The sequence below is a fragment of the Mus caroli genome, unplaced genomic scaffold (genome assembly GCF_978045245.1).
Source record: "Mus caroli unplaced genomic scaffold, Mus_caroli_1 scaffold_11, whole genome shotgun sequence".
Classification (NCBI taxonomy): Eukaryota; Metazoa; Chordata; class Mammalia; order Rodentia; family Muridae; genus Mus; species Mus caroli.
Genome location: NW_028227266.1, coordinates 44,072,711 through 44,097,036, shown reverse-complemented (window position 1 = coordinate 44,097,036; position 24,326 = coordinate 44,072,711). Strand labels below are relative to the sequence as shown.

The 24,326-nt window shown below is 49.4% G+C and overlaps 1 protein-coding gene across 2 annotated transcripts in view; it reads right to left on the bottom strand.

Annotated features, from left to right (window-relative positions):
• Sik3 (SIK family kinase 3) overlaps nt 1-24,326 on the bottom strand; it is a 203,970-nt gene that overhangs the window by 6,971 nt on the left and 172,673 nt on the right. The window contains exons 8-21 of one of the 2 annotated variants that reach the window (XM_021173280.3): nt 24,148-24,258; nt 23,769-23,912; nt 23,209-23,286; nt 22,983-23,092; nt 20,177-20,330; nt 19,770-19,925; nt 16,599-16,669; nt 14,327-14,470; nt 10,553-10,703; nt 9,776-9,901; nt 9,442-9,527; nt 8,928-9,037; nt 7,845-8,172; nt 6,107-6,999 (exon numbers count right to left, since the gene is read on the bottom strand). In XM_021173280.3, the coding sequence (XP_021028939.1) occupies nt 6,107-6,999; nt 7,845-8,172; nt 8,928-9,037; nt 9,442-9,527; nt 9,776-9,901; nt 10,553-10,703; nt 14,327-14,470; nt 16,599-16,669; nt 19,770-19,925; nt 20,177-20,330; nt 22,983-23,092; nt 23,209-23,286; nt 23,769-23,912; nt 24,148-24,258 (2,662 nt within the window). The remainder of the gene's footprint in view (nt 1-6,106; nt 7,000-7,844; nt 8,173-8,927; nt 9,038-9,441; nt 9,528-9,775; nt 9,902-10,552; nt 10,704-14,326; nt 14,471-16,598; nt 16,670-19,769; nt 19,926-20,176; nt 20,331-22,982; nt 23,093-23,208; nt 23,287-23,768; nt 23,913-24,147; nt 24,259-24,326) is intronic. The other variant, XM_021173281.3, reaches the window with a different exon arrangement.

Below are 24,326 nucleotides of genomic sequence, written 5' to 3'. Positions count from 1 at the left end.
ACTTCTCTGTCAGGTGGAGGTGGCAAAGGTGCTACAGGCACCACCTGGGTGGGAAGACTCAGCTTGATTCTTGCTTCATTGCTTCCTGAGGAGGGGGAAGGGAACTTGAGCAAGGTGGCTGATCTTTCTGGAGCCTACCCCACAGGCTGCTGATAGACAGAGCAGGACAATAAACAAGTAAGTTACCCAATTTTTAGTTACCAGGGTAGCAGCCTTTGGTCTGAAAGAAGCAAATGAGATTATAAACCAGATCCAGGGCTGAGGTCACAGCTCAGCAGTGGAAATGTTTGCCTAGAGAGTGTAGGACCCTGTGTTTGAGCCTTAAGCATCACAAGACCCCTGCAGTAGAGGAAAATGAAGTGTCTTCCACTCAGAAGCTGTGCTGGGAAGGGCTAGAGAGGGACCTGGGAAGGGTTAGAGAGGGCCCTGTGAGGGGTTAGAGAGGGCCCTGTGAGGATCTTGGCTGTTGCCCAAAGGCTCCCATGTTGAGACTTGGTCATCAGTATGTGGCACTAAGAAGATATAATGGAACTTTTAGGAGGCAAAGCTCGATCAAGGGAAGTTAGGTTGGGGCCGCTGAGATGATTCAGCCATAAAGGCATCTGCCATCAAGTCTGATGACCTGAGTTCAATCCCTAGGGCCCATAGGTGGGAGACGAGAACTGACTCCCCTCAACTGTCCTGAGCTGTGCGAGTGTGTGCACACACGCACACGCGCGCACACAAACACATACACACACACACACACACCCTCCCTCCCTCCCTCCTTCTCCCTCTTGGGAGTGACAGGATGGCTCAGTGAGTAAAGGTGCTTATCCTAAGCCTGAGTTTCATCCCTGGGACCAACAGAGTAGAAGGAAAGAACAGAACAGAACCCACTTATCCCCACTACACAAAATAAATATAAATGAGAAAAATTTTAGAAGAAAATAAGTTAGGACACTGGGATATGCCCTGGACTGGAATTTGGGAGCTGGGTCCTCAATGGCTTCCTTTCCTGTTTCCCAGTCAGAATAAGGGGCTTTGTCCAACATGGCTCCAAAGCAACAAGGACAAATTATGAGCTGAGAACGCTGACACCATGAGCCAGGACAAACCTTTCCTCCTCCTAAGTTGATTTTCTTGGGTAGTTTGTTCCAGTGACAGGAAGCTAACATGGGGATAAAGGAAAGAACACAGGGGCCAAGAATGAGGGTCGCTGGAGGCAGGTTCCACGTTATCACCAAAGTACACAAAGCCTGACGGCCAGGCAGTCTCCCCTTACCCTTAATGTCCCTTATCTGACAGGAAAGGGCTGTTCCAGGGCTCCAAAAGCCTGACACCAGTGGAAGGTCTGTGATAAGCACTGAGGGCTCCGTAGGTAAACGAGTCAGACCAGGAAGGGTGCTGAGTCTGGGACTCAAAGTCCTTAGCTGAGCCCTGCTGACCAGTGGCTGGCTGTAAAGACTAACCCACTGACCAGGGAACTAGAACCTTTGGCACCCTTTAGGCCATTTTAGGAGTAAGAGAACAGCCAGGCTTACAGAAGGATCTATAAATAATACAGGGACTCTGTCTTCCAAGAACCCAGAGGGTACAGAGGGGAGAGTAACTACCCAAACAAGTAAGGGACAAAATGCACAATGAGAATCCAAGGCACACCCCACACCCTGGGGGACTCTGGGCCAGCTTGCGTAACTGTGCAATCTGTCAATGTTGACTCATCCTTATTCATTTACTGGGTTTTAAGAGTAAATGAGAAACAGCATGTTTGCCCACCCCTCTTAGAGGCTCTAAGGGCTACTGTCTTAACCCCAGCAAGGCTGTCAGCACTTTATCCCTTACAAGGCTGGAAGCTGACTGGGCTCAAAGAAGAGGATGTGGTTTTCTATCTGAGTTTAAGGTGGTAATCTCAACTGACTGTGCAGTAGTATTCATTTACTTGCAGAGTCAAAAGCCTTAAGCTCCTGCAATACTGCAGGAGGGCATTTCTGGCACAGTAGGTGCTCAGTGCTCTGCCCAGTCTGGCTTCCTACTGGCTGGTGGCAAACAGCTTTATAGGGAACAGGAAAGCACAGACTCGGTCGGGTAATGGGGCATCTAAGTTTCCTAGACTAACATTGGTAAGCTTTACCCATTCACCCTTCAGAAATGCCAATAAACGCAGAGTTCTGCTCTTGTGAACTGTAGCACATATTCCACGCCACTTCTGATACAGCTCTTCTTCCTGAAGACAGGCCCTTTGGCTTTCCACATTCCCGCAGCACCCGTGACCCTGGCTCACTAACTTGTACTCAGCTGCCCTCCCATGGAGTGATAGGTTACGCCAAGAGACGCCTATTTGATGGCAGGGCACCAAGAACCATCAAGGCCCTCTGTCGAAACAGGGAGACATGGGTGCGGGTTCTGCGGTCGCCTGCAGTGCGGCACACTGTTAGAACCATTTCTTCACAAAACCCATGGCAAATGGCCTGTGAAGTTTCTCTCTCATCATGGAGTGTGTGTGATGTATGTGAGGGCGTGTGGAGGTCAGGTGAATTGGGGGCTACTTCTCTTCCTCCACCATTACAAGCTGTCAGGCTTGTGTGGCCAGTGCTTCACCCACTGCCCTCTCCCCAGCCCATTCTGGAATTTCTTTCCAGAACTGAAAACACAGGTGTGGTGCATAAGCCTGGAACCCCGCCTGGCACGTGGACAGCTGATTAGGAGATCATGAGTTTAAGGCCAGCCTGGGTTATGCAGTGAGACCCTGTCTTTTAAAAGAGGGGAGAGGGAGGGGGGAGAGGAAAAGGACAACTGAAGGCTTCACAGGCATGTCAGGTCAGGCCAGGGCAGCTCCTACCAAAATGGTACCTTGACACACACTTCCCAGGGTGGGTGTGAAAAGGAACCGATGTCTTGAGTCAGAGCGCCAAGTATAGAGTAGGAGTTTATTTAGCTTGGCACCCCTCATTGCCAGAATAAACGGAAGTGTGCTTACCTAGTAGGCTCCAAGGCAACCTGTGCTAGCCTAAGGACAGTGGGGCACCTCCACAAAGAATCACTTAACACACAGACCTCTGGCCCCAAGGGGATCTGGATTAAAGGCAGCAGCATGCACTGGGTTTCACTAATGCATCTCTGCCTCCAGTGCATGGCTTCTCTGTTCTGGGACCCACACTCATATCACTGGATATATGGGGCTTTGCTAAGGGTAATTGTGCCCATGGTTCCCAAAGCCACACTGCAAAGGCAGATGTCAGAAAGGAGGGCGATTCATCTCTGCAGGAGATCAGCAAGCATGGCAGGAAGGAAGGTGAAACTTCTAGAAAACCTCCGTCAAAGGTCGGGGAGAAGGCGACTGACAAACAGGCCCCCAAAGGTTAAGAGTCACCCATAAAAACTGGGACTAAGGCTACGGAGGCAGGCGAGCTCTCAGTTGAAACCTGGAGGGTTATAAGCCTGCCTCGACGCTTCTAAGCCAACAAAATACGGGTCAGGGACAGAGGCAGTGATGGTAGTGCATAGGAGGAAGAAGAGGGGAGTAACAGAGGTTGGTTAGCTAGAAAAAGGAGGACAGATTTGATGAAGGACCTGTAACCACTAGTATTGACCTGAAATGAAGCCTCCGCCTGAGAAGAGAGGATCTGACGGGGACCAGCTGACAGCCTGCCAATTACTCTCAAGTTGTTCTACCTGCTGGAGAATGGAGGGAGCAGTGTGCCATGATTCTCACGACAGTTTGAAACTGGACCTAGGCAAAACTCTGAATCTTAGAAAACTTTTCCCTTAGCTGGGCAGTGGTTCTGCTTGCCTTTAATTCCAGCACTCAGGAGGCAGAGGCAGAGGCAGAGGAGGCAGAGGCAGAGGCAGAGGCAGAGGCAGAGGCAGAGGCAGAGGCAGAGGCAGAGGCAGAGGCAGAGGCAGAGGCAGAGGCAGAGGCAGAGGCAGAGGCAGAGGCAGAGGCAGAGGCAGAGGCAGAGGCAGAGGCAGAGGCAGAGACAGAGACAGAGACAGACTGATTTCTGTGAGTTCAAGGGCTGCTGAGGCTACACAGAGAAACCCTGTCTTGAAAAACAAAAACAAACAAAACTACCCCTTTCTCTTAGTTTCTTCTAGTTCTGTCCTGTGCTAGACTTCTGGCTGAGCAAGCCTTGGCACAAATGGTCCTGAGACACTCACGTGGCTCTTTCTTCTGCCCACATGTGTCCCAGCTTCTAGAAATGCCTCCTACCGTGCAGAGCTTGCCTCTCCCTCTTCTAGTGCTGCCACAGCATGCGTGCTGACTATGCACAGCCTACTATGGATAGGAAGCAGCTAAAGAGGTATTCCTGAGGGGACAGTGGTGACAGAGGCCTCTTCAGCCTCCCTCCATACAGACATCATGTAGGAGAAAAGCAAAGAAAAATCATAGGAAATAACTTTGGAAGGACACTTCCAAGATATTTAAACATGGCAACTCGGGGCTGGTGGAGGAGAGGTACCCTCCAGCTCCACTATTTCTTCAGTAGCCTGAACATCAAACACATTCATGGATGGTTGGGGTGGTGATCGGCTGGCAGCAGGGTTTGGCAGCCATTATCAGCTCTGACCCAGAGGCAAATTATACATCTCCTAAGTCTTAGCTGCGTCACTGGTAAAACAGACAACAGGCTGGGTGCAGCTCCGTGTAGAGCTTGCTCACCTAGCATGTGTGAGGCCCTGGGTTTTGCCCTAGCATCACAATAAGAAGAAAGGATGGAGCGGCACTCGGTGTGTGCACACTGGAGGCACGCATGCACTGCACTATGCAGGTTCAGTGAGCTGAGTCATCAGAAACTTTCCACACATGGATGCTCTTCTACAGTGTGTCCATCAAAGGCATCCGCCTCTTCCAGAACACACCCAACAAAAAGCTGCTCAGGTAGCCTGTGATGGCAGTCTCTCGTAACAGTCTTCCCTGGAGAGCTAAAATCTGCCGTGATTTCTACCCAGTTTAGAGTCTCTTCCTTATCATACACATGTAAGTTGAGTCCTTCCATCTGACAGATCTGTTCCTTCAAAGTTGTTCCATCCCAACCCCCAATGCTGCTAGGTGTCTCTCATTCTACACACAACCTGTTCATAAAGTTCCACTCTAAATACAACCAGCAGAGTTCAACATGCATGTGGAGGGCAGATCTCCGGGCTGGTGACACCATTGGCTGCAGTGGTCAGGACTTAAACTGTCATTTTATACAGCACATTTCCCTCCTCTCTGAGCACATGCCAAGTCCATCTGAAAGCACCAAGTCTTCACAAACCTGCTGCTGGGCAGGGCTTGGCCAGCTGTGGATCCAAGTTGTGTGCATCGCCTTTAAAGGCAAGAGATATGGGTAACTCCAGGGGGGAATGAGGAAGAAACGCCCAGAGTCCCAGACTCTGTGGATAAGTCGCTTTACTCCCTCTGTGGCTGTGGTGAGGAGGGTGAAGCAAAAGGCTACAGGGGTCTGATGCTCTGGTTTTGCTATGCAAACAAAACTCACTCAGGTAAACTCTAATCTTTAGATGAAAATGAAGGCAGCCCCAGTACAGTCTACAGCATAGTTATCAAGTTCTCTCTGTCTCTGTCTCTCTGTCTCTCTCTCTCTCTCTCTCTCTCTCACACACACACACACACACACACACACACACACACACACAGAGGCAGTCTGTACGAACACAAATGCTCGGATCGCACAAGATACTGCAGAGGGCCAGTGTTCATTGCCCTTCTATCACACAAGAGGACGATGAGAATAGAGTCTAGATCTCACAGTCAGGACAGAGGAGGACGGGCTGGAGGCTCCGACTCTCAGCCCCACAGTTTACACATTTCCTTAGTACTGCTGATGGTTTCCACTGCCACTTTCTGATGACAGCTGGGCAAATCTGGACTCTAGGACCCCATGGTGTGAGCAGGAGTGTCCTGGGTGCCACCCTTTGACTGCTGTCTATTTTGTAGGTGACTTCTCACGTACCACTCGCCTTTCCACATGCTTCACCTCTCCCCCCAAATTGTCCTAGGGTCTGTTTAGGGTTGTTTTGTTTTGCTTAGGCGCACAGAATACTAGCAGAACCAAGCTAACACCCCTGCACATTTAAATTCCAGCAGACTCTCCCAAGAGTCTTACTCTGAGGGGACTCTTACCTCGGCTGGGCACCTTACTTCTACTGAATGTGGTGGCAGTTGGCTGGTGTCCGTAGGGATGGATCCCCAGCTCCCGGGCCTGACTCACAGTTCCCAGCAAAGGCTCAGGGTCCCCAGGCCCACTGGTACACAAGAGCAGAGGGCTGTTGTGGCAACCTTTGGTCAGTGTGCTTGAGCTCTTGTCTGGGAAGCCCTCCTTGAGCCCCTCACACAAGCAGTCTTCCTCCATACTCTCCGAATGCATTAGTGGTAGCTGATGGGCATAGCCATGGGTGGGGGTGGGCGAGGGACCCTGTGAGATACAATCTTGCGCCCTGATCTGTAGGATATGCTGGGGGCTGGTGTGGTGGCGGTGGTACGAGTCAGCATTTTGATAAGATAAAGCCTGGTGCTCTGTCATATTCTGTCCCCCAAGGCTGGGAGCTAGGCTAACAGCATCCCCTTGGTTCATGTGCCTGAACAATTCATGATATTCTTGCTGTTGCTGCTGCTGCTGCTGCTGCTGTCGATGCTGTTGCTGCCTTTTGATGAGCTGTGCAAACTCTGCCGGAGGCAGCCGAATGTCCGAGTGGCCGGTGAGTGAATGCCGGGGAGAGAGCAGTCCTTGAAGGATATGGGGAACCTGCTGGTGTCGGGGATAGTCTGGCGGTGTAGGAGATAGCAGGGCCTGCTGTAGTGCTGACGTGGTATAGTGGGGTGGCTGCTGCTGGGCACTGGGAGGGAAAGTGGGGAACTGGTCAAGCGGAGGAACTTTCAGGGCTTGAGTTGGAGGAAACCCCACGCCTGTTGAAGGGCTGTAGCTGCTGGGGGAACCTCGGGACTGGTCCGAAAACAGATGGGGGTGTAAATGCGCCTGGTCGTAGTTGGCAGGGGAGAACCGATTCATGTTCAAGCTGCAGACACAAAATGGTGTGAGTACCAGGCATTCCAGTAACTATACCAGCTTCCCTGGGGACAGTCACTCACCTTCCTTAGCACAAAACTCTCATGGTACAGACCTGTGCTGTGGCAGGGAGGACTGTGCACACTACCACTATGCATCCCCTTATCTGCTCATCTAAGTTTTGAAAAGTCATAAGGCACTGGGCATGTAATTATCTTGAAAGCAACATTCCGACCTTGAATAGTTTCTTGAATAGGGTCTCCATGCAGCCCAGGCTAGCCGTACTTGCTATGTTGCTGAAGAGGACCTCTAACTCCTGACACTCCTGCCTCTGCCTCTAGAACGCTGGGGTTCTAGGCATGTGCTACCACACCTAGCTTCTCTGGTGCCAGGGACTGAAACCAGGGATTCAGGCTTGCCTACCTACCCACCCCCAGAGCTATACACACAGTCTAATCTAGCTGTTCTTAAAAAATAATCTGAGCCAGGCAGTGGTAGGTGGATTTCTGAGTTTGAGGCCAGCCTGGTCTACAGAGTGAGTTCCAGGACAGCCAGGGCTGGAAAGCCTGTCTCGAAAAAAACCAAACCAAAACAACAACAAAAATAATAATCTGAGCTGTTTAGAATAATAGTCTCTTAGAGACAACAGAGAAGGAAGAACCCTAGAATAATAAATCAGGGGAACAGACATCTTTCTACGTTCCTCTAACAGATCTCCCTTCCTTCAGGCCATCAGGAAGGCCCTCTGCCATCTCCTCTTATCTCACTAACAATCTGTCTCATCAACAAGCCCACCATGCCGCTTTGACCATGGGTGACATGAGAGCACAAGCAGACTTGTCCCTTCTCACTCACCTGTGGGCCTCTGCGCTGTCAGCGCTCAGCTGCTTGGACAAGGGCCGGTGCCCATAGCTGAAGGGAGCCATTAGGCTGGCTCGGTGCTGTATCTGAATCTGACTGGCGCTGGGGCTGATGGGGATGCTCCGCCCTGCAGAGCCTGCCGAGGTCCCGGCCATGTTGCTGAGCATGTCAACTGGCTCCTGTAGCTGGATAGTCACTGGCTGTGACTGGCTAGCCTGCTGTAGGCCCAGGCAGGTTAGAGGTGGGGAACAGTTCTCGGGTTGCTGCTGGAAGATTGCACCATGGGAGGGTAAGCCTTGAAACTGGGAGGGAGACGTAGCACCTGCAGAGAAAGGGACCACAGGGTGACCAAGTGCCCAGGTTACCTGCCAGCTAGAGGAGACCCCACAGCAGGTAGCATCTAGAACAGCCTTCTTAGACCTCACTATACAAGACAAGACCAGAAACTGGCAGAAACAGATCTAACTCACTGGGTCCTACCCACAGAACTAGGACTCAGTCGGTCAGGTGGGCTCCCCTGCATTTTTATTTTCAATTAAGTCCCCCAAGAGCTGGTCTATGGCTGGATTTAGGGTAGCGGAGTTTGTATGCAGTGTTTCTTAACCAAGGATATGCAGGAATGAACCAGAGAGTTGGTTAAGCTGCACATTCTCGTGTGGTGGTTCTGGGACAGAACCCAAGAGCCAACTCTGACTCAAGGTCACCTGGAGTAGGAAGAGCACACAGGCAATTCTATGTTTCTCCACAATGCCAAGGAGACTGGCAAGGACCTGACTGTGTGCTGGGTCTGAGGAACTGCACCCATAGTCTTCACACTTAGTACGAGGACTGGAGAGGTTTTAATAGCTACATCAATAGTGGTTAACCTGTATTAAGGACTATTATATTGGGCACCGTTCCAGGTGATTTATATATATTTCTTAAGTGTTGCTATTATTACAGTTATTGTTGAGAAAGCCAAGCACTTTTTATCCAAGGTTACACAAGGTTCCACAACAACAGCAACAAATCCAAGCCTAAAAGCAAGGCTTTCCCTGCATGGCACATTATGTATCCACCCCCTCGGCCTCCACTCACCGTGAGACGTGATCATGGCACTGCTGACCGGGGGAGGACTGTTACTTGGCTGCCTGAAGAGATGGTTGCTGGGATGGTTGGGGGGTGGGCTTGAAGGTTGAATCCTTAACCTTAAAAAAGGACAGAACAGGTACATAAGCCTCCTGAGCTGAAGAACCATCTGCAGTTAACATTCAGCCAGACAATCCATACAGACAGACAGTTTGTAGTTTGGGGCAGACAACTGAGGTAGCAGGCCACCACAGCTTGCCCACACCACAGTCTACCAGTCCTTCCCTGCCACCAACTCAGCACTCACTGGCCTGGCCTATGATGGATGTCAGGGCACTGTGCTCATGGAGCTCAGGAAATAGTCAGCATTCTAGTAAGCCCTTCAAACTCTAAATCGGCTTCCCTGTTCTTCTAGAAGACTATCCCAAATGCTCAAGTCAGTCAAGTTTCCCCAAGCGTCAGACAAGGGAGCCATGCCGTCCAGCCAGCCAACAATGCAGGAAGAGGCTAAGTGGTTCATTACCTCTGGAGCTGGTGGGTGAGGAGGGCTGGTTGGTTTTCACAGGCAACCTGAAGAGGTGGGGAGGGCTGAGGAGGACAAATAGAATCCTAAAACACAAAAGGGGGAGACGGCAGCAGCATCGTGAGCTACAAAGGTCATCAGAGCTCTTCCTGGGAAGAGGCAGAGAGCTGTACAGACTCAGACTGTCGCTTCTGGGCCTCATCAGACATGTCACCCACAAACGCGGCCCACACTCCACGCTGCCCTGAGCCTTTCAGACAATGCACAGGCCAATGTGCCTGCCAGCAAACTCAAAAACGCATTCGGAGAGAGCGAAGAGGGAGTGAGGGCCTACTTGGATTTGCTGCTGGAGGATCTGATGGTGCTGCTCCTGCTGGTACAACATATGCTGCTGCTGGGTCTTCTCCAGGGTCCTCTCGTCCACCTGCCCCCCGTACATCTTCTGCAGCTGCTCACACTCCTGAAGGGAAAGCAGCGGGGACAAACGGGACACGGCCAAGTCTACCCCATGCCATGACCTCAGGAGAGGCAGATCTGCCCCCAAGGTCTCATGGGCAGAATGAGCCATGGAAGAACGGTATCCTTGTTGGGTATGCGCACAGTGATCCTCACGCCCTGCTCTCTGGGGAGCAGTGGGAAACGCCAAGGACACACTGTGGAATGCCCAGTGTGGAATCAACTATAAACCCAGAGCACGTGCTACTTGAAGCCTTTGGCTCTCCACAGTGTCCTGGGAGCAGGTTTGCTACCTCTGGGAGCAATAGCAGCTGGGGATTAGGCCTGGGGTGAGAAAGTACAGCAATGGGGTCCACTACGACCCCGTGCCCTGCAAACAAGGGGCCTGCCAAGATTGCTTACAAGTAACATTCCCAAGAAAAATCAAACCAGAAATGCCTTCCCAATGAACTCCAGATGGTGGAAAAAAATTTTTAGTCTCACTATGAGGGAAGCAGGTTTGACTCTGGGGAGGGCAGTATATATTGAAGAATGCACAGTTGAAAGCTATACTGCTTTAAGCTAGAACACCTCAGTGTGGTTGACATGAAGGGTCTGGAGAGTTACTGCCCGGGTCCTGGCACTGTACTGCTCCCCCTGCCCCTCCAGAGATTACCTGCTGCAACTGCTTGATGCTGCTGCTGTTGCCCATTTTTTCCAGGTGAGCTTTGAAGGCCTGGATGCTTGCAGCCCCGTCTGAGAACCGGCGCACGGGGGAGAAACGCTCCGTAGGGAGATGCAGGGTGTTGGAGTCCTTGTAGGTGGAGCTGAATATATGGGAAGAGACGGTTAGCAGCCAGGACTCGGGGGTTATGACCAATCACACAGGGACCACGGGTCTACATGAATACAGAGACAGTAGATGCATGAGGAGCCCTGCACATGGTACTTCGTGTCACTTCCTGAGGTGGCTGTCCCCTGAGTAGTCCGGACTACAGGCCCTCATCTCCCACCTCCACTTACCTCAGGTTGGTCCTACTTCCCAGGCCTGCTGAGGTCCTGGGGTCAACTACATCCGGTTCGTATATAAACATACTAGACCAGGGTGCAACTCCACAGTACGGCCAGGACTGGCTGAACCACAGCCTTGGTTTTTATAGTCACTCATTTATTTTCTATTATAGTTACACGTGGGGGGCAGTGTGTGGATAATTTTGTGCAAGCTATGGTTTTTAAAACCAGATCCCTACCTCGTATCTTTAGAAACTAAGAATTCACCATTTGACCCTGAGTTACCTCTAGCAGTAATCTATGTATGGCTAGGATGAAACCAAAGTCAGTTCTGTGGTCAAAGGTCTGGCCTGGAACTCACAGTTCTGTTCTAGAGAAGGGAGGGTGGAGGCTGGGGTGGTGGAAGACAGGGACCTCTGATCCCAGCACGGAGACAGCGTATTCCTCAGGAATGTGGGTGGGCCTCAACATCCTGCACGTACCTTATGAACACACATGAGGCCTCCTTCCTACTGTGAATGCTATCTCCTCACACAGTAGCACCTGCCCAACTTCCTGCTGACAGAGGGGTCCCCAGTGTTCAGTTAGAACAGAGCCATGTCTTATGGGGAGAAAGAAGAATCGTTGATCAGGAGCCCTAAGATAGCACCTGGCTGGCTAACACCTACACTTGCTGCCTAACCAGAAAGAGATGTTTATGAGCTGAGATAAGCAGGTTAAAGACTGCAGAGGCAGCGAGCGTCCCCACAGCTGATGGAAAGGGTCAGGGTAGCAGGTCTAAGGCAGAGATGACATCACGCTGAGCCAATGGTGAAGGGGTGGGGAACCTTGCCAGTTTGGACGGAAGCAGAGCCAAAACCAAGGAAGCAGGCGAACAAGCAAGTTCAAATACAGTGCAGACAGGGAAGGGCTGAGGAGAAATGAGGACCAGGCAGCGAGGCCAAGAGAGTGCTGATGTCAGGGGGGAAAGCCCTTACTCAGACGTCATCAAAGCTTCAAGCAGTGGTGAGCTAGTGAAATGCCCATGGAGTCCTACTTGTTTTAGTAACATACAAGACAGATTAATCAGGGCTGGGGAGAGGATGTCATGGTCCAGACACGGAGTTCACCAAGGATGCTTGCAGAAGCCTGTCTGTCTGCACTTCAGCCTCTGAATGGAAACCCAGCACTGGTTATCTCCCCTCACATTGGACGCCTACACTTTCAGTATTTTCAGGCAATAGACAGGTTTCCGTCACCCAGGGCTGTTCTTCGAGCTGTCTTTCTGCATGAAACCATTTCTTTCTCATTATAGCAAGAGTATCCCAGGTTCAAGGTGTGGCACAGTTTTCCGGACTCTCAGGCTGTGAAGTCGGCCCCAGCTCAGCCTGGCTCAGTCACTTCAGGGGATTGGTTCCAAGGGACCTGACCACTGCAGAGCCATGGGCAGTGTCAAACGGGTACAACTTTGTTTTCAACAGCAACCACGGTCACCCAGGGCAGCCTCGCATAGGCTGCTATCTCCCCTATACTCTTCCAACAGTTATGCAGCCCCCAACTGGATAGAACCTGTTTTGTGTCAACTTTTAAATCATACACTTCCAGGGGTGCAAATGTTGACCAGCCCCTCTTCGGTCTCCATGGTGGACTTCACCTATTATAACACAAAGAATAGATATATATTCTGTTCTTTTAATCATGTTCCAGAAAAATGAAAGGAATCCAGTGACGCAGGCAGGCCACCCGCATCACATCGTGTGTTTTATGGCCTTAGAACACTTCTCTTTTCTTCTGAATTAGCATTAATCTCTTGTGCGTTGTATAGTGACCCCACCGCCCCACAGTACATGATTTCTCATTCAAGCATTCATTTGTTTCCAACTCAAACTGCCTTGGCCCTAGAAACCCAGGTAACACACGTGCACATGGGAACAGGCAGCAGGGCTCTAGGTAGCAAGGCCCCGGCAATATCTGCAGGCGCAATGCATGTCCCACGGATGAACCCCGTCCGCAGGCTGCTGTGGTCTTCTTTTTAACAAATGTCGGTAGAATAGAGCGTCTGTGAGGAAGGCTGGCTGGACAGTGCTCATCACCATTTTCCCAAGGAGCACGGAGAAGTACAGCCAGGGAGCACGGAGAAGTACAGCCAGGGAGCACGGAGAAGTACAGCCAGGTATTCAATGGACAAAAGGTAAACAAAAGGCCCTGGGGGAGGGCTGACAAGTCAAATATCAGACGAGGAAGAGGTGAGAAGCAATGAAAGCACCTTCAGGACCAGTGCACGCTGAGAGCTGCCTTGGGGTGGGGGCAGCTCGCCAGCCAGCCAGCACCGAGGCACTCTCTGAGGTGACTGACTGCAGCAACCCAGGGGTTTCCGTCACGGGGGTTGCACCATCACAATCTTGCATGAGAACCTTCACCGTTTCTTTTAGTTCCTAATAGGACTTTTTCTTTCTAACTTGTTCACGGTCAATTATGAAAGCTTATCTTCCTTCTTCCAGAGTTCCAGCGTGGCACTAATTATGTCCCTGTCTGCTCAGAGTTCACCTGCCTCGGCTGATTACCTGCTGCTCAGCAAGAAGCACAATGAGAACCCTGTACGGAGCCGATCAGAGTGGCTAGCTGCAAGTGTTCCCTCCTATTGGCACACATATGTACTGAATTTCCTCAGAACCCATCTGCTTTTGCCTTCTGGAGGAGGCTGCATTCCATTATCCCACCCTACCCCAAGAAGACTGGAAGAAATGAGATCAAGCAATGGCTGACGACTTGGGAAACATGACCTGGGAGCTAGGGGACAGCATCAGAATGGACATGGCTAAGACTGCCAGTCATCAAGGAGTCACAGAGGACAATCAGCTCTCTTGCTGCCAGGCACCTTGGAATCAGTCAAGTTTATCTAGTTAGAGTTAGAGAGGGAAACTTGGTTTCCCTCTTCAAGGTAATGAATTCTAAATAAAAGAGGCCTAGCAAAAGATCTTGCTGTCAGAATACTCAAAGAATTACTTCCCAAACACAGCACTCAAAAGGATGCAACAGTCCTGTTCTACCACACAACAAGGGTATGCCTCTGTCTACAGCCAGCCTGCTGCTCTAATGCCACATCAAGTGCCCATTTTCCAAAGGCGATGAACTATTAGCGGTCATGTTTGGGGATGATGCTACAAAGTCCTTACTTCTAGAGCTGCCTTCTGAGAGTACCACTCTCTCAAAGGCCTACACACAGCAGATGCAGGGGATTAGTAGGTGGTCTAAGAAATGAGATGGAAGAGCCTCAGCTGCTCCAGGATCCAAGAGAAAGCTTTTGCCCTGTGCATTGGTTAGGGCTAGGAGCAGAAATGTGAGCTCAGGATGGCAGGTGGCTTCTAGTCAAAGCTAGTCACCCTAAGCTGGAGGCTAGTCAGAAGGGTGCTGATCCAATGAGCCTCCGGGATGCTCACACTGCCAAGCGGCTACTCACCGATGCTGGTCAGGTACCAGGTGAGGAGGCCAGACCCGGGAACGGAAAGACTGTTGTCCTAGCTGCCGTTGCAGGTCCGGTGGGATCTCAGCTGTCGGGCTGGTCATGGCCAGTGTGTGCCTTTTGGACCTATTTGCCAAGTACCTGCAACAAGCAGGGAGGACATTTCATAGTAAAAAAAGACAAGAATGTTCCCGCGCAAGAAGCAACAGAAGTTAGTCTGAAGCACTGGGTAGGACAGTATGGGCTGCCAAAAGGGCTCCACAATAAGCAACCCCCAACAGGATGGAGGTGAAGCTGGCCTAACAGAAGTTGGCTCACCACTGAGGTGGCTGCTTTCGAGCTTGCGAGTCGCCATTAAGAGAAGAAAGGGAGAGCTAGCTCGCAAAGGCGGTAGAACCAATTTCCTTTATTCCATTCAATAGAAGAAGTTATCTTTCCTACATATTAATTTTTTTCCAAATTTCTAAACTATAAGTTAGAAGAAATAGAACCTAAGGCCTATTTCTAAAGGGTCAAGTGAGGTATTCAGAAAGAATCAATTTACGTCCCCTGAAGTCAGAGGCCTGTGGTGTCCTTACTACATGCCAAAGAAAACAGACTCTTGTTTGAGGACAACTGAGTTCTTCCATTATGTTCTGTGACCAAAACTCAATCACTGGAGAAGAAAAATTGATGTGGCTCCCAGACTTAGAGAATGAAGAAATAAAACCACACGGGATGTTCAGATCTATCTTCAGGAGGTAAAGAAGAAAGGAAAGGAAACAGAAGAGGAGGCCAAGGTCTCCATGAAGCCATTCACTCTACGGAGCTTGCGAACCTACACAGGTCAGCACCGTAACAAGACCCTGAGGCCTGCATCTGCTCCAGGCCCCCGCAGCACTTCGCTTGTCTTAGATACAGATAAGAGAAGCAGGACTCCTTTCTGTCCCTTTCTGTCTGACAGGCACACTGGCCTTCCAATGTTGGTCTGAAGAAGGTGGGGGCAGAGGAAGTGAACTCTAAGACAAGAAGGTAAAGCCCAGCTGCACCTTTCCAAGGAGTGGAGGGGGATCCAGAACATTCCCTACTTTCTCATTTCTTCACGACACCAGTAGGACGCATTGCAAATTCATTTTTATCAGCAAACCATAGAAGCAAGAGTATCAGACTGAGGCAAAGTTACCAGGTTTTTGTTTTTTGTTTTTTTGTTTTCCTTATGTTGACTAGGCCAGCATTACCCCTGATCACTAGGGCTTTCTTTCTGCACAAGACCACCTTCTTTGGTCTTTCCTATAGACCTTCTGGGTGAAGAACAAGTCCTGAACAACAACCATAAGGCTCTTAGTTCAATCCTGACTACATTGCCTACGTCAGCTAGAAGCTGTTATCAGACTGTAATTTGTAGTATGCAAACTTGCTTAGAGAAGCCATCGGTGGTTAATGTCCATTGATAAAAACACCCACAGTTTCCCCGAGAGCCCATGAAAACCATTTTATTTCAACTTCCCTCAAGGGAAAACATATAATCTTGAAGAACACCTGTATTTCTGGGAAAATACATGCTGGATTCTGGTGAAAACCCCTCCACAGAAAATAAGAAAGACAACTCCACAAGGGGGCATGCATGGAGTTGCAGACCATGGCTATTGGAACTGAGGCCATCGGACTGCACAGCACACCTGATGGTCACTGTCGCTCTGTGAATCAGGCATCTCTCAACAAGGTTCTGCAAACAATGGATATTTACAACTGTCCCTGCCCCCCCAACCCCCATGTTTGTTTTTTCTTCCCAATATCTCATTGTTGGTACAAGGGAGTGGAGGAAACACACAGCAAACAGTGCAGGAGGTATTCATTCATTCATTCTCCTGGGACGGATGAGTCCATGCCAGAGGTCCATGGCCAGACTAGCTAGGATCACTGTCATCTCAAATCTCCAACTCCTTTTCAGTAAACAGTTCGTGGCAAGGAGGAGCAGGCGTTAGGCCTGAACACTACCAAAGTTGCAATATGAACGCGGGGACAAGGAAGAGGGAGGGAGGAGAGAAAGCGTTCTTAAGGGTATTGCTGTCACTTAAGGGGCTTCCAATGGCGCTTATAGAAATGAAATTTTCTGGGCAGTCTTCTGTTACTTCCGTGTGGGGAGGAACATGCCATCTGGCTTGAGCAAAGAGACCACACAAGTGTTGAAGCTGCACTGCACCACCTCCCTGGGCAGAGGTGACCTTTCGCTGGTTGCAGGGGAGCCTGCCCAAGGACGTTCTGCAAGCACTGCCAGATGCCACATTACCTCTGCACAGCTTCCTGATCTGGCTCCCCATCTGAGCTCTCCTCATCCACAGGGGTAACTGCTGGCACTGCCTGCAGAGAGACAGGAAGAAAAGGCTCAGGGTGACACCTTATTCTGTGATGCCCTCAACTCTAGTAACTGGACTGAGGCCAAGGGTCTTGTTAATGTTCTTATTTCAAAGGCTTCCCTAGAACGGGGGTTAGAGAGGACGTTCTTCCATCTTGCTTTCCAGCTCCATCTGGCTCAGGTGCTATATCTGGGTTTCTTCCCTTGTTCACAGGCATGTGCTTGTTCATCTAATACTCGAGGCCTCCTTTAGGTCCAGCTGCGCATTCATAGCTATGGTCTTTGCCTTTGTTTAGAGAAAAACGAGCAGACAATTCTAAGTGCACGACTGAGCTCTCAGGTCCTCCATGGGAGCTTAGGAAGGAAAGAAGGCACTTTGGAGGAAGCAGCAGCTAGCCTGCGACCGGAGGTGTGCACAGGGATCAACAGCCAGCAGACAGCAAAGGGTCATGGGCTGAGAGAAGAGGGGAGGCCTGCAGTGTCCAAGGACCTGGAATGTATCGAACTGCCTACCTAGAGTGCCTAGGAACTGACCGTGGCCTCACATTAATGCCAGCTCCAGAGTCTGGATGTCTGAACTCCAGGAAAGCATCATGGTGATTGGTGCATAACATATAATCAAATAGTTGTAATTCCATGTTTTTAAATACTCACTATATTCTGAAACATAAACGAAATGAGAAGTACCACACTGAGGTTCCTGGCTCTTCCCTGGGTGAAGACAGAAATGTTGTGCACCCTCAGAAAATATTCTTGGCCCAGTGGCCCAGATAAGCGTCATCCATGCCTCAGGTACTATTCAGAAACCATACTTGATGGCCAAAAGGTTTAAAGCACTGGATTCCAGGGCTGGAGAGATGGCTCAGGGCTAAGAGCACACACTGACCTTGCAGAGGTCCAGAGTTTGACCCCTTGCTCATGCTGGGTGGTTCACAACAACTTGTAAACCAAACTCCAAAGGACCCCACACCTTTGACCTCTGCCACACCTGCACTCTGGTACACTTCTCTCATTAATTAAAAATAAAAATAAATATTTTCTTTAAAACTGGCAAATACAAAACAAAAATAAACAAAACCTTATTGAAATAATTCCAACTTCTGAAATTTTCATATCCTCTACTTTAGTTCTAAGGGTGTAGTAAACAGTTGGACAAGAAGTAGCTATGGCTGAGGCAGTGGGAAGACGCTGTTATAAACGGCCTTGGATAGCATACAAACTGATTTTGGGATGGGCAGTGGTGAATCCCTGTAGGATTTTAAGCAGGAGCACGGTGTTACAGGATCTGTGTTTGGGAAAGTGGGGTCTCTTTACATGCAGGGTGCAAGGGGAAGCCAGTGGTAACCAGGAGTCAAGCCAGGCGCCCGCTGGGAGTCACTGTGTTAATCACGGCTGACGGAAGGGGGCAGAGATGGAGAGATGAAATCTGTTTATTTACAAATATCAGACAACTGACTGACAGAGGGAATAACAAAAATTGTATAAAGATAAAAAACCAAAACAAACATGGTAACAGTGCTGTCCCTGTCCCTGGGAGAGAAAGACAAGTGTCACATGCTGCATTCACACTGTGAGCACTTGTGAGGTAGCTATTAAACCTACGGTAGAGGTGATCACACACACAGATGTGTAGAGCTCAGAAGAGCATCCTGGGTACAAGGCCAGATGGCAGCTGATGGGGACTCGACAGGCTCATCCAGAGAAGGGAGGGGACAGGCCTCGGTGGCTAAGTCAATCCTGAGCAGGAACCTCAGAGGGGACTGACTGGCCGAAGGAAAACCTAGGATAATTACAGAAGCCAAAAAAAAAAAAAAAAAAAAAAAAAAAGTACTACAGAGAAGGGGGCAGGAGAGGAAGGTCAACAATGACTAATAGAGTTGAGCCATCCAAAAAGATAAAGATTAAAAATGCCCACTGGATTTATCAACAAGAGCTTGTTAGTGACCTTGGCAGCAACGAGTCCAGTGGACAGAGGAAGTCACCCCACTATCCACAATGCTGATGCTGATCCTTGCCAACCAATGCCAACCTTGCCCATGGAGAGCCTCTGCCACCCATCAGCCATGTCATTCACTTTGGCATTCAAACTGGCATGCTGGGTTTTTTTTAAGGCTCTGTCTTGCCTTGTAGCTGTGGTTAGAATAGAACTTACAATGTAGACCAGGTTAGCTACAAGCCTACACTGACCCTCCTGCCCCTGACTTGTAGGGGCCAGGATTACATGGCTTCACAAGCTTTTTTCCTATTCAGATGCTCCATACAGTGGAACTTGGCTTTGATATAACCAGCACACCAACAGCTCTGGTGCAACTGTTTTCTGAACTGCAGTGTGACTGACGATGTGACTCATGGGCTCATGCACCACTCTGTGACCAAACCCAGAAGAAGTAAAGCAGAGAGAGCCAGAGTGAGCTTCTGTTAACCGAGTGTTTTAAAACGTATTGATCCACGATGGGTCGGTGAACAAAAGTCACCAAGTAATGTGATTTCAAGCAATACTCCCCCAAATAGCTCAGAAGGGCTATGGAGATACTATTCAGTCTGACAGGACCATGACAGAAACACACCAGAAATAAACAGAAACCAATGTGTGAGATTAAACCTTTGCATATCACCATTATACAAAATGGTGTGACTGAGACGCCGACTGAAGTCAGAGCCACAGTGTAATCACACGATCACCCGAGGCAGAGCCAGAAATGTCAGGTGGTGCTGACGACAGGAGAGCTGGTGAGGTGGCTCAGCGGTAAGAGCTTGCTTTGCAAGCCTGAGGAACTACCCACATGAAGGGGAAGGGGAGAACTGACCCCTAAAGCTGTCCTTTGAGCCCCACGAATGCACTGCAGCACGTGTGCACCCCCTGCCAGCTTGTCTTTATAAGATGAAAATTAAAAAGCAGTTCATTCTAGAGAGCACTGCCCGTGTGAACTGCATCTGCTGGGGAAAGTCCTCCGAGGAGGTGTCTTTGTGGAAGAGGAGGCAGGTCAGAGAAAACACAGAATGCTGTATTAGAGAGGACTGCGGGTATTTCAGCCAAGTCCAGCCCCTTTATCACAGACTTCTTATCAAAAACCTTTGAGAAAGCCAGGCTGGGATGCTACTCACTGGTGTCATGGTGACAAGTGGGGACGGTCCCCGTGGGCGCTTGAGCAGCTGCTGGGCATGCAGTTGGATGTTGGCGCCTCCATCTGAGGCTCTCCGGCCAAGGGGCCCCATTCCGTTCAGTAGCTGTAGTGTAGGCGGCTGTAACAGAGACTGTTCCTGCCAGGAGAGTAGGCAGATACAGTGGTGAGATGGGAAAACATGGAGTAAACAGCCCACCCTCATCTACTACAGTGAGAGGATCTGCTGGGGTGAGGGAGACTGGAGATACCGCCCATCACCACAGCAGTTTACAGAAGGGAACTCCCCTCCCTCAGGAAACTCTCCAGTACTGGAACAGAACTGTCAAAGCCTACCAAGGGAAGATCAAGTTTGTTTCTTGTGGGCAGGTCCTTTCCACAGCCTCGTACCTTGTACTCAAGCTGCCCAGTTGGCTGCAGACTCTGCATGGGCAACAGGTTGTGCATGAAGTTCATGTTAGGGGCCACTTGTAGGAATGGGCCCTGTGGGTTTACTCCAGGAAAGCCAGGCAGCAGCTTCTGCATATCTTCCATAACTTCCGTGCTAACGGGAAACAGGAAGAGAGAAGTGTGGTTACTCAGAATGCTTAAGTCTGAGTCAATGCTACCACAACTAGAACAACAGTCAATACTACCACCACAACTAGTACAACAGTCAATACTACCGCCACAACTAGTACAACAGTCAATACTACCACCACAACTAGTACAACAGTCAATACTACCGCCACAACTAGAACAGTAGTCAATACTACCGCCACAACTAGTACAACAGTCAATACTACCGCCACAACTAGAACAGTAGTCAATACTACCGCCACAACTAGTACAACAGTCAATACTACCGCCACAACTAGAACAGTAGTCAATACTACCGCCACAACTAGTACAACAGTCAATACTACCGCCACAACTAGAACAGTAGTCAATACTACCGCTACAACTAGTACAACAGTCAATACTACCGCCACAACTAGAACAGTAGTCAATACTACCACCACAACTAGAACAGTAGTCAATACTACCGCCACAACTAGTACAACAGTCAATACTACCACCACAACTAGTACAACAGTCAATACTACCGCCACAACTAGAACAGTAGTCAATACTACCGCCACAACTAGTACAACAGTCAATACTACCGCCACAACTAGAACAGTAGTCAATACTACCGCCACAACTAGTACAACAGTCAATACTACCGCCACAACTAGAACAGTAGTCAATACTACCGCCACAACTAGTACAACAGTCAATACTACCGCCACAACTAGAACAGTAGTCAATACTACCACCACAACTAGAACAGTAGTCAATACTACCGCCACAACTAGTACAGTAAAAAAATTTTATACACACACACACACACACACATACAGACACACAAATCTTTTTTGGAGGTGGGTAGGAGGGTCTTTTGGGTTAGGGTTTCCCTTTGTATCCTTCCTTGGCTGTCATGTTACTTGCTCTATAGACCAAACTGGCTGTCAACTCAGAGACCCACCTGCCTCTGTCTACTGAGTACTGGGATTAAAGGTATTGAGTACTGGGATTAAAGGTGTGTGTCACTGCCTGACTTTTTCTATTTTTTTTCGTATGTGTATACATGTGTGTGCAGATGTAGTCTATGTGTGTACGATAGTAAATGTGTGTGAGTGTCTCAACATATGTCTATGTATGAGTATGGAGGCCAGAGGTAGGAAGCCTTCCTCTCCCATGCTCTCCTGGGTCTCTCACGGTCTTGCTTGTTGTCAGGCTGTCTGTGAGCTTGGTGCATCTGCCTGTCTCCATTCTACAGAGCTGTAGTTACAACAGAGGCTGCCACAGCTGGCTCTCTATGAACACTGAGGATCTGAACTGAGGTCTCTATGCCAGCAGAAGCACCACCTTCTGGACGTTACTCCTCCTAAATTTCTATTTCTGTCTAAGACACTAAAGCAAAGCAGAAGTCTGTCTCCTATGTGGAATTTCACTCTGAGTTATTGGGGAGTCTACTTCATTGATCCCTTTCGAAAGCCAATAGGAGACACACAGGCTGGCACAACTCCAGCCCAGGCTCTCAAAGCCTGGAGGAGAACAGCAAGTTTCTAGAGAGCATAGGGCATCCGCTAAGACAATGACTGCCTGAAGTAGCAACTGATTCACCAGGGAAAGAATTCAGTTACTACCGTCCATGCAGACAGGACAGATAAGAACTGGATGTTCGGGACTGTCGTGCCCAGCAGACTTTAAATAAGAGATTTTTCCACTAATCACGACTCAGGACTCCACCCCTCGTTGGCAGTGACACATTCTGTGGAACCCAAATGTTCTCTCACTTGCTTGTTTGATCACATCGAGAACAAGCACGGAAAACAAGCAAACCAGCAGGCATGGGCGTTTCTTCTGGGGATCCACTCAGAAGACAGACATAAGAAAGCCAGCTCTGCCCTGAGCTGAACTCTCAGGACAAGGCTTGCTATATATAACACTCTTTCCTGCTCAGTGAGGAAAACATTCAACAACAAGATGGGCTGTCGTTCATGCTGACAGGTCTCGACTGCAGAGTAGAAATGGAGTGAGTTGGTCCTGAATCCACTTCCCCAACATGAGGACCTCAAGGAACACTTTGGGAAATGTGTTTTGGGATTCCTGTTCATTTTGAGACAAAGCAGGATACTGAATCCTGAATCTTGCTTGTGCCAGACAAGTGCCTCTAACTGTCCACATATATAAATGATGCCACACCACCTGTCTCCTCTTTCTAGAAGAGTTCCAATATAGAACATGAGGTAGATAGCATCTCTAAAAGCTGCTAAAGTTGGCAGATTTATTTACTTATTTTTTTGAGACAGGGTCTCTTTATATGCCCTTGAACTCAATATACAGACCATGCTGGCCTTGAACTCAAGAGCAACTCCTGCCTCTGCCTCCTATGTGCTGGGATGAAAGGCTTGCTCTATTACACTTTGCTATAGGTGACTGAATACTACAGGATATTTCTGATGACTTAGACTAGAAGAACTCCATCTATCAACAAAGATGTTATCACACTCTCCTCACATGGCTACTAAGAGGCACTGCATATAGGGAGAATAACTAGTCAGATTGGCAATGGCCTAGTGTGGCCTCTCAGAAAATGTGCCACAGGAGGCACTCACCCTGGTGGAACCTTTTGACTTAGGGCTGAGCAGGATGCTGACCAGGTACTTACCGTGGGTCAGCCACTCCCACCGTGTGCCTCCTCATTGACAAATAGCGAACCAAGGCTTCTGGAGAAGGCTCTTCACCCTCATCACTGTCCAAGTTCACGGCCCCGTCAGGCTAAGGTGGAGGGAAACACAGTTGATCAGAAGTAACTCAGAAGGAAGGAAAGGAATTGTAGCTATGGGAAGAGACATGGTTTCAGTTGACAGTGATCAGATGTGGTGGCTACTTGCCTCTATAATTTGGTTCTCTGGGTTGATCAGCTGAACTTGAGGGACGCTAAGGTTCATAGCAGTGCCTGTCTGCTCCGCCTAGAAAGCAGCACATACAGACACACAGAGAGCTGAGACACTAGAAGAAATAATGATAGCTTTTCAAAGTAGTTTCTCCCCTCACCCCTTCCTCTAAGACATGCTCTTGCTATGTAACCCAGGCTAGCCTTGAACTCATTCCTCTGCCTCAGATTCCCAATGGCTAGGATTATATTCAAAGCAGTCTTGATTGCCAAAGCCTGGTTCTTCTGCTCTCAGGCAACACAGCAAGGAAGCATCTTTAGGGAGAATGGTATCTCACAATGATTTGCTACTTCTTAAAACAAAACTAAGAAGACAACTGTTTCTGACATGCGACTTTCTCTCAAAGACAGACCCAGACTTTGATGGTCTTCTGACAAGGGAGGAGGTACAGATAGATGGATGAATATGAATCTCTCCTGACCAAAAGCTGATGAGCAGTAGCTAGCCCTTGCCCTGGTATAATCTCTTCTCACCTAGGTCTCAGAGACATTGCCCACCTGGAGATTGACTGGTGCCTGGAAAGTCATGGCTTGGGGCATGCTGGGAAGTGGTCCGGGACGTAAATTTTTGTGTTTCTTGTGTCGATCGCACAGCAGGCTGTAGATTGCACTATAGTGGTCATAGGCATCCGACCTTAATGACTACCAAAAGAGAAAGGGAGAGCGAGACCCGGAGGTGGCGCCTCACTGACATACCAGACACCACCGGCACAGCACAAAGCAGCTCCTTCCTTCCCTTTCAGGTCCAGGAAGGGCAAAGGAGGAGGGAAAGGGAGGAAAGCAGGAACACCCACGAGCTCAGGAAGGGGACACTGCAGGAAAGGCAGGCAAGAGGAAGGGCCGCTTATCTTACTGCTCTGCACTCCTTCTTAGGTACCTGAAGTGTGCGCTCCTTGTCCAGCCCCATGTCTTCCATAGCCAAGAGGACATCATCGTTGAGGGGGTCCGACTGCCTTTCCTCCTTCAGTTGCTGGCACTCCGCTATTAACTGTAATATAATACAGTTTTATAGAGGCAAGCCGTCAAACCCCAGTTAACTACATCAACACGGCATGG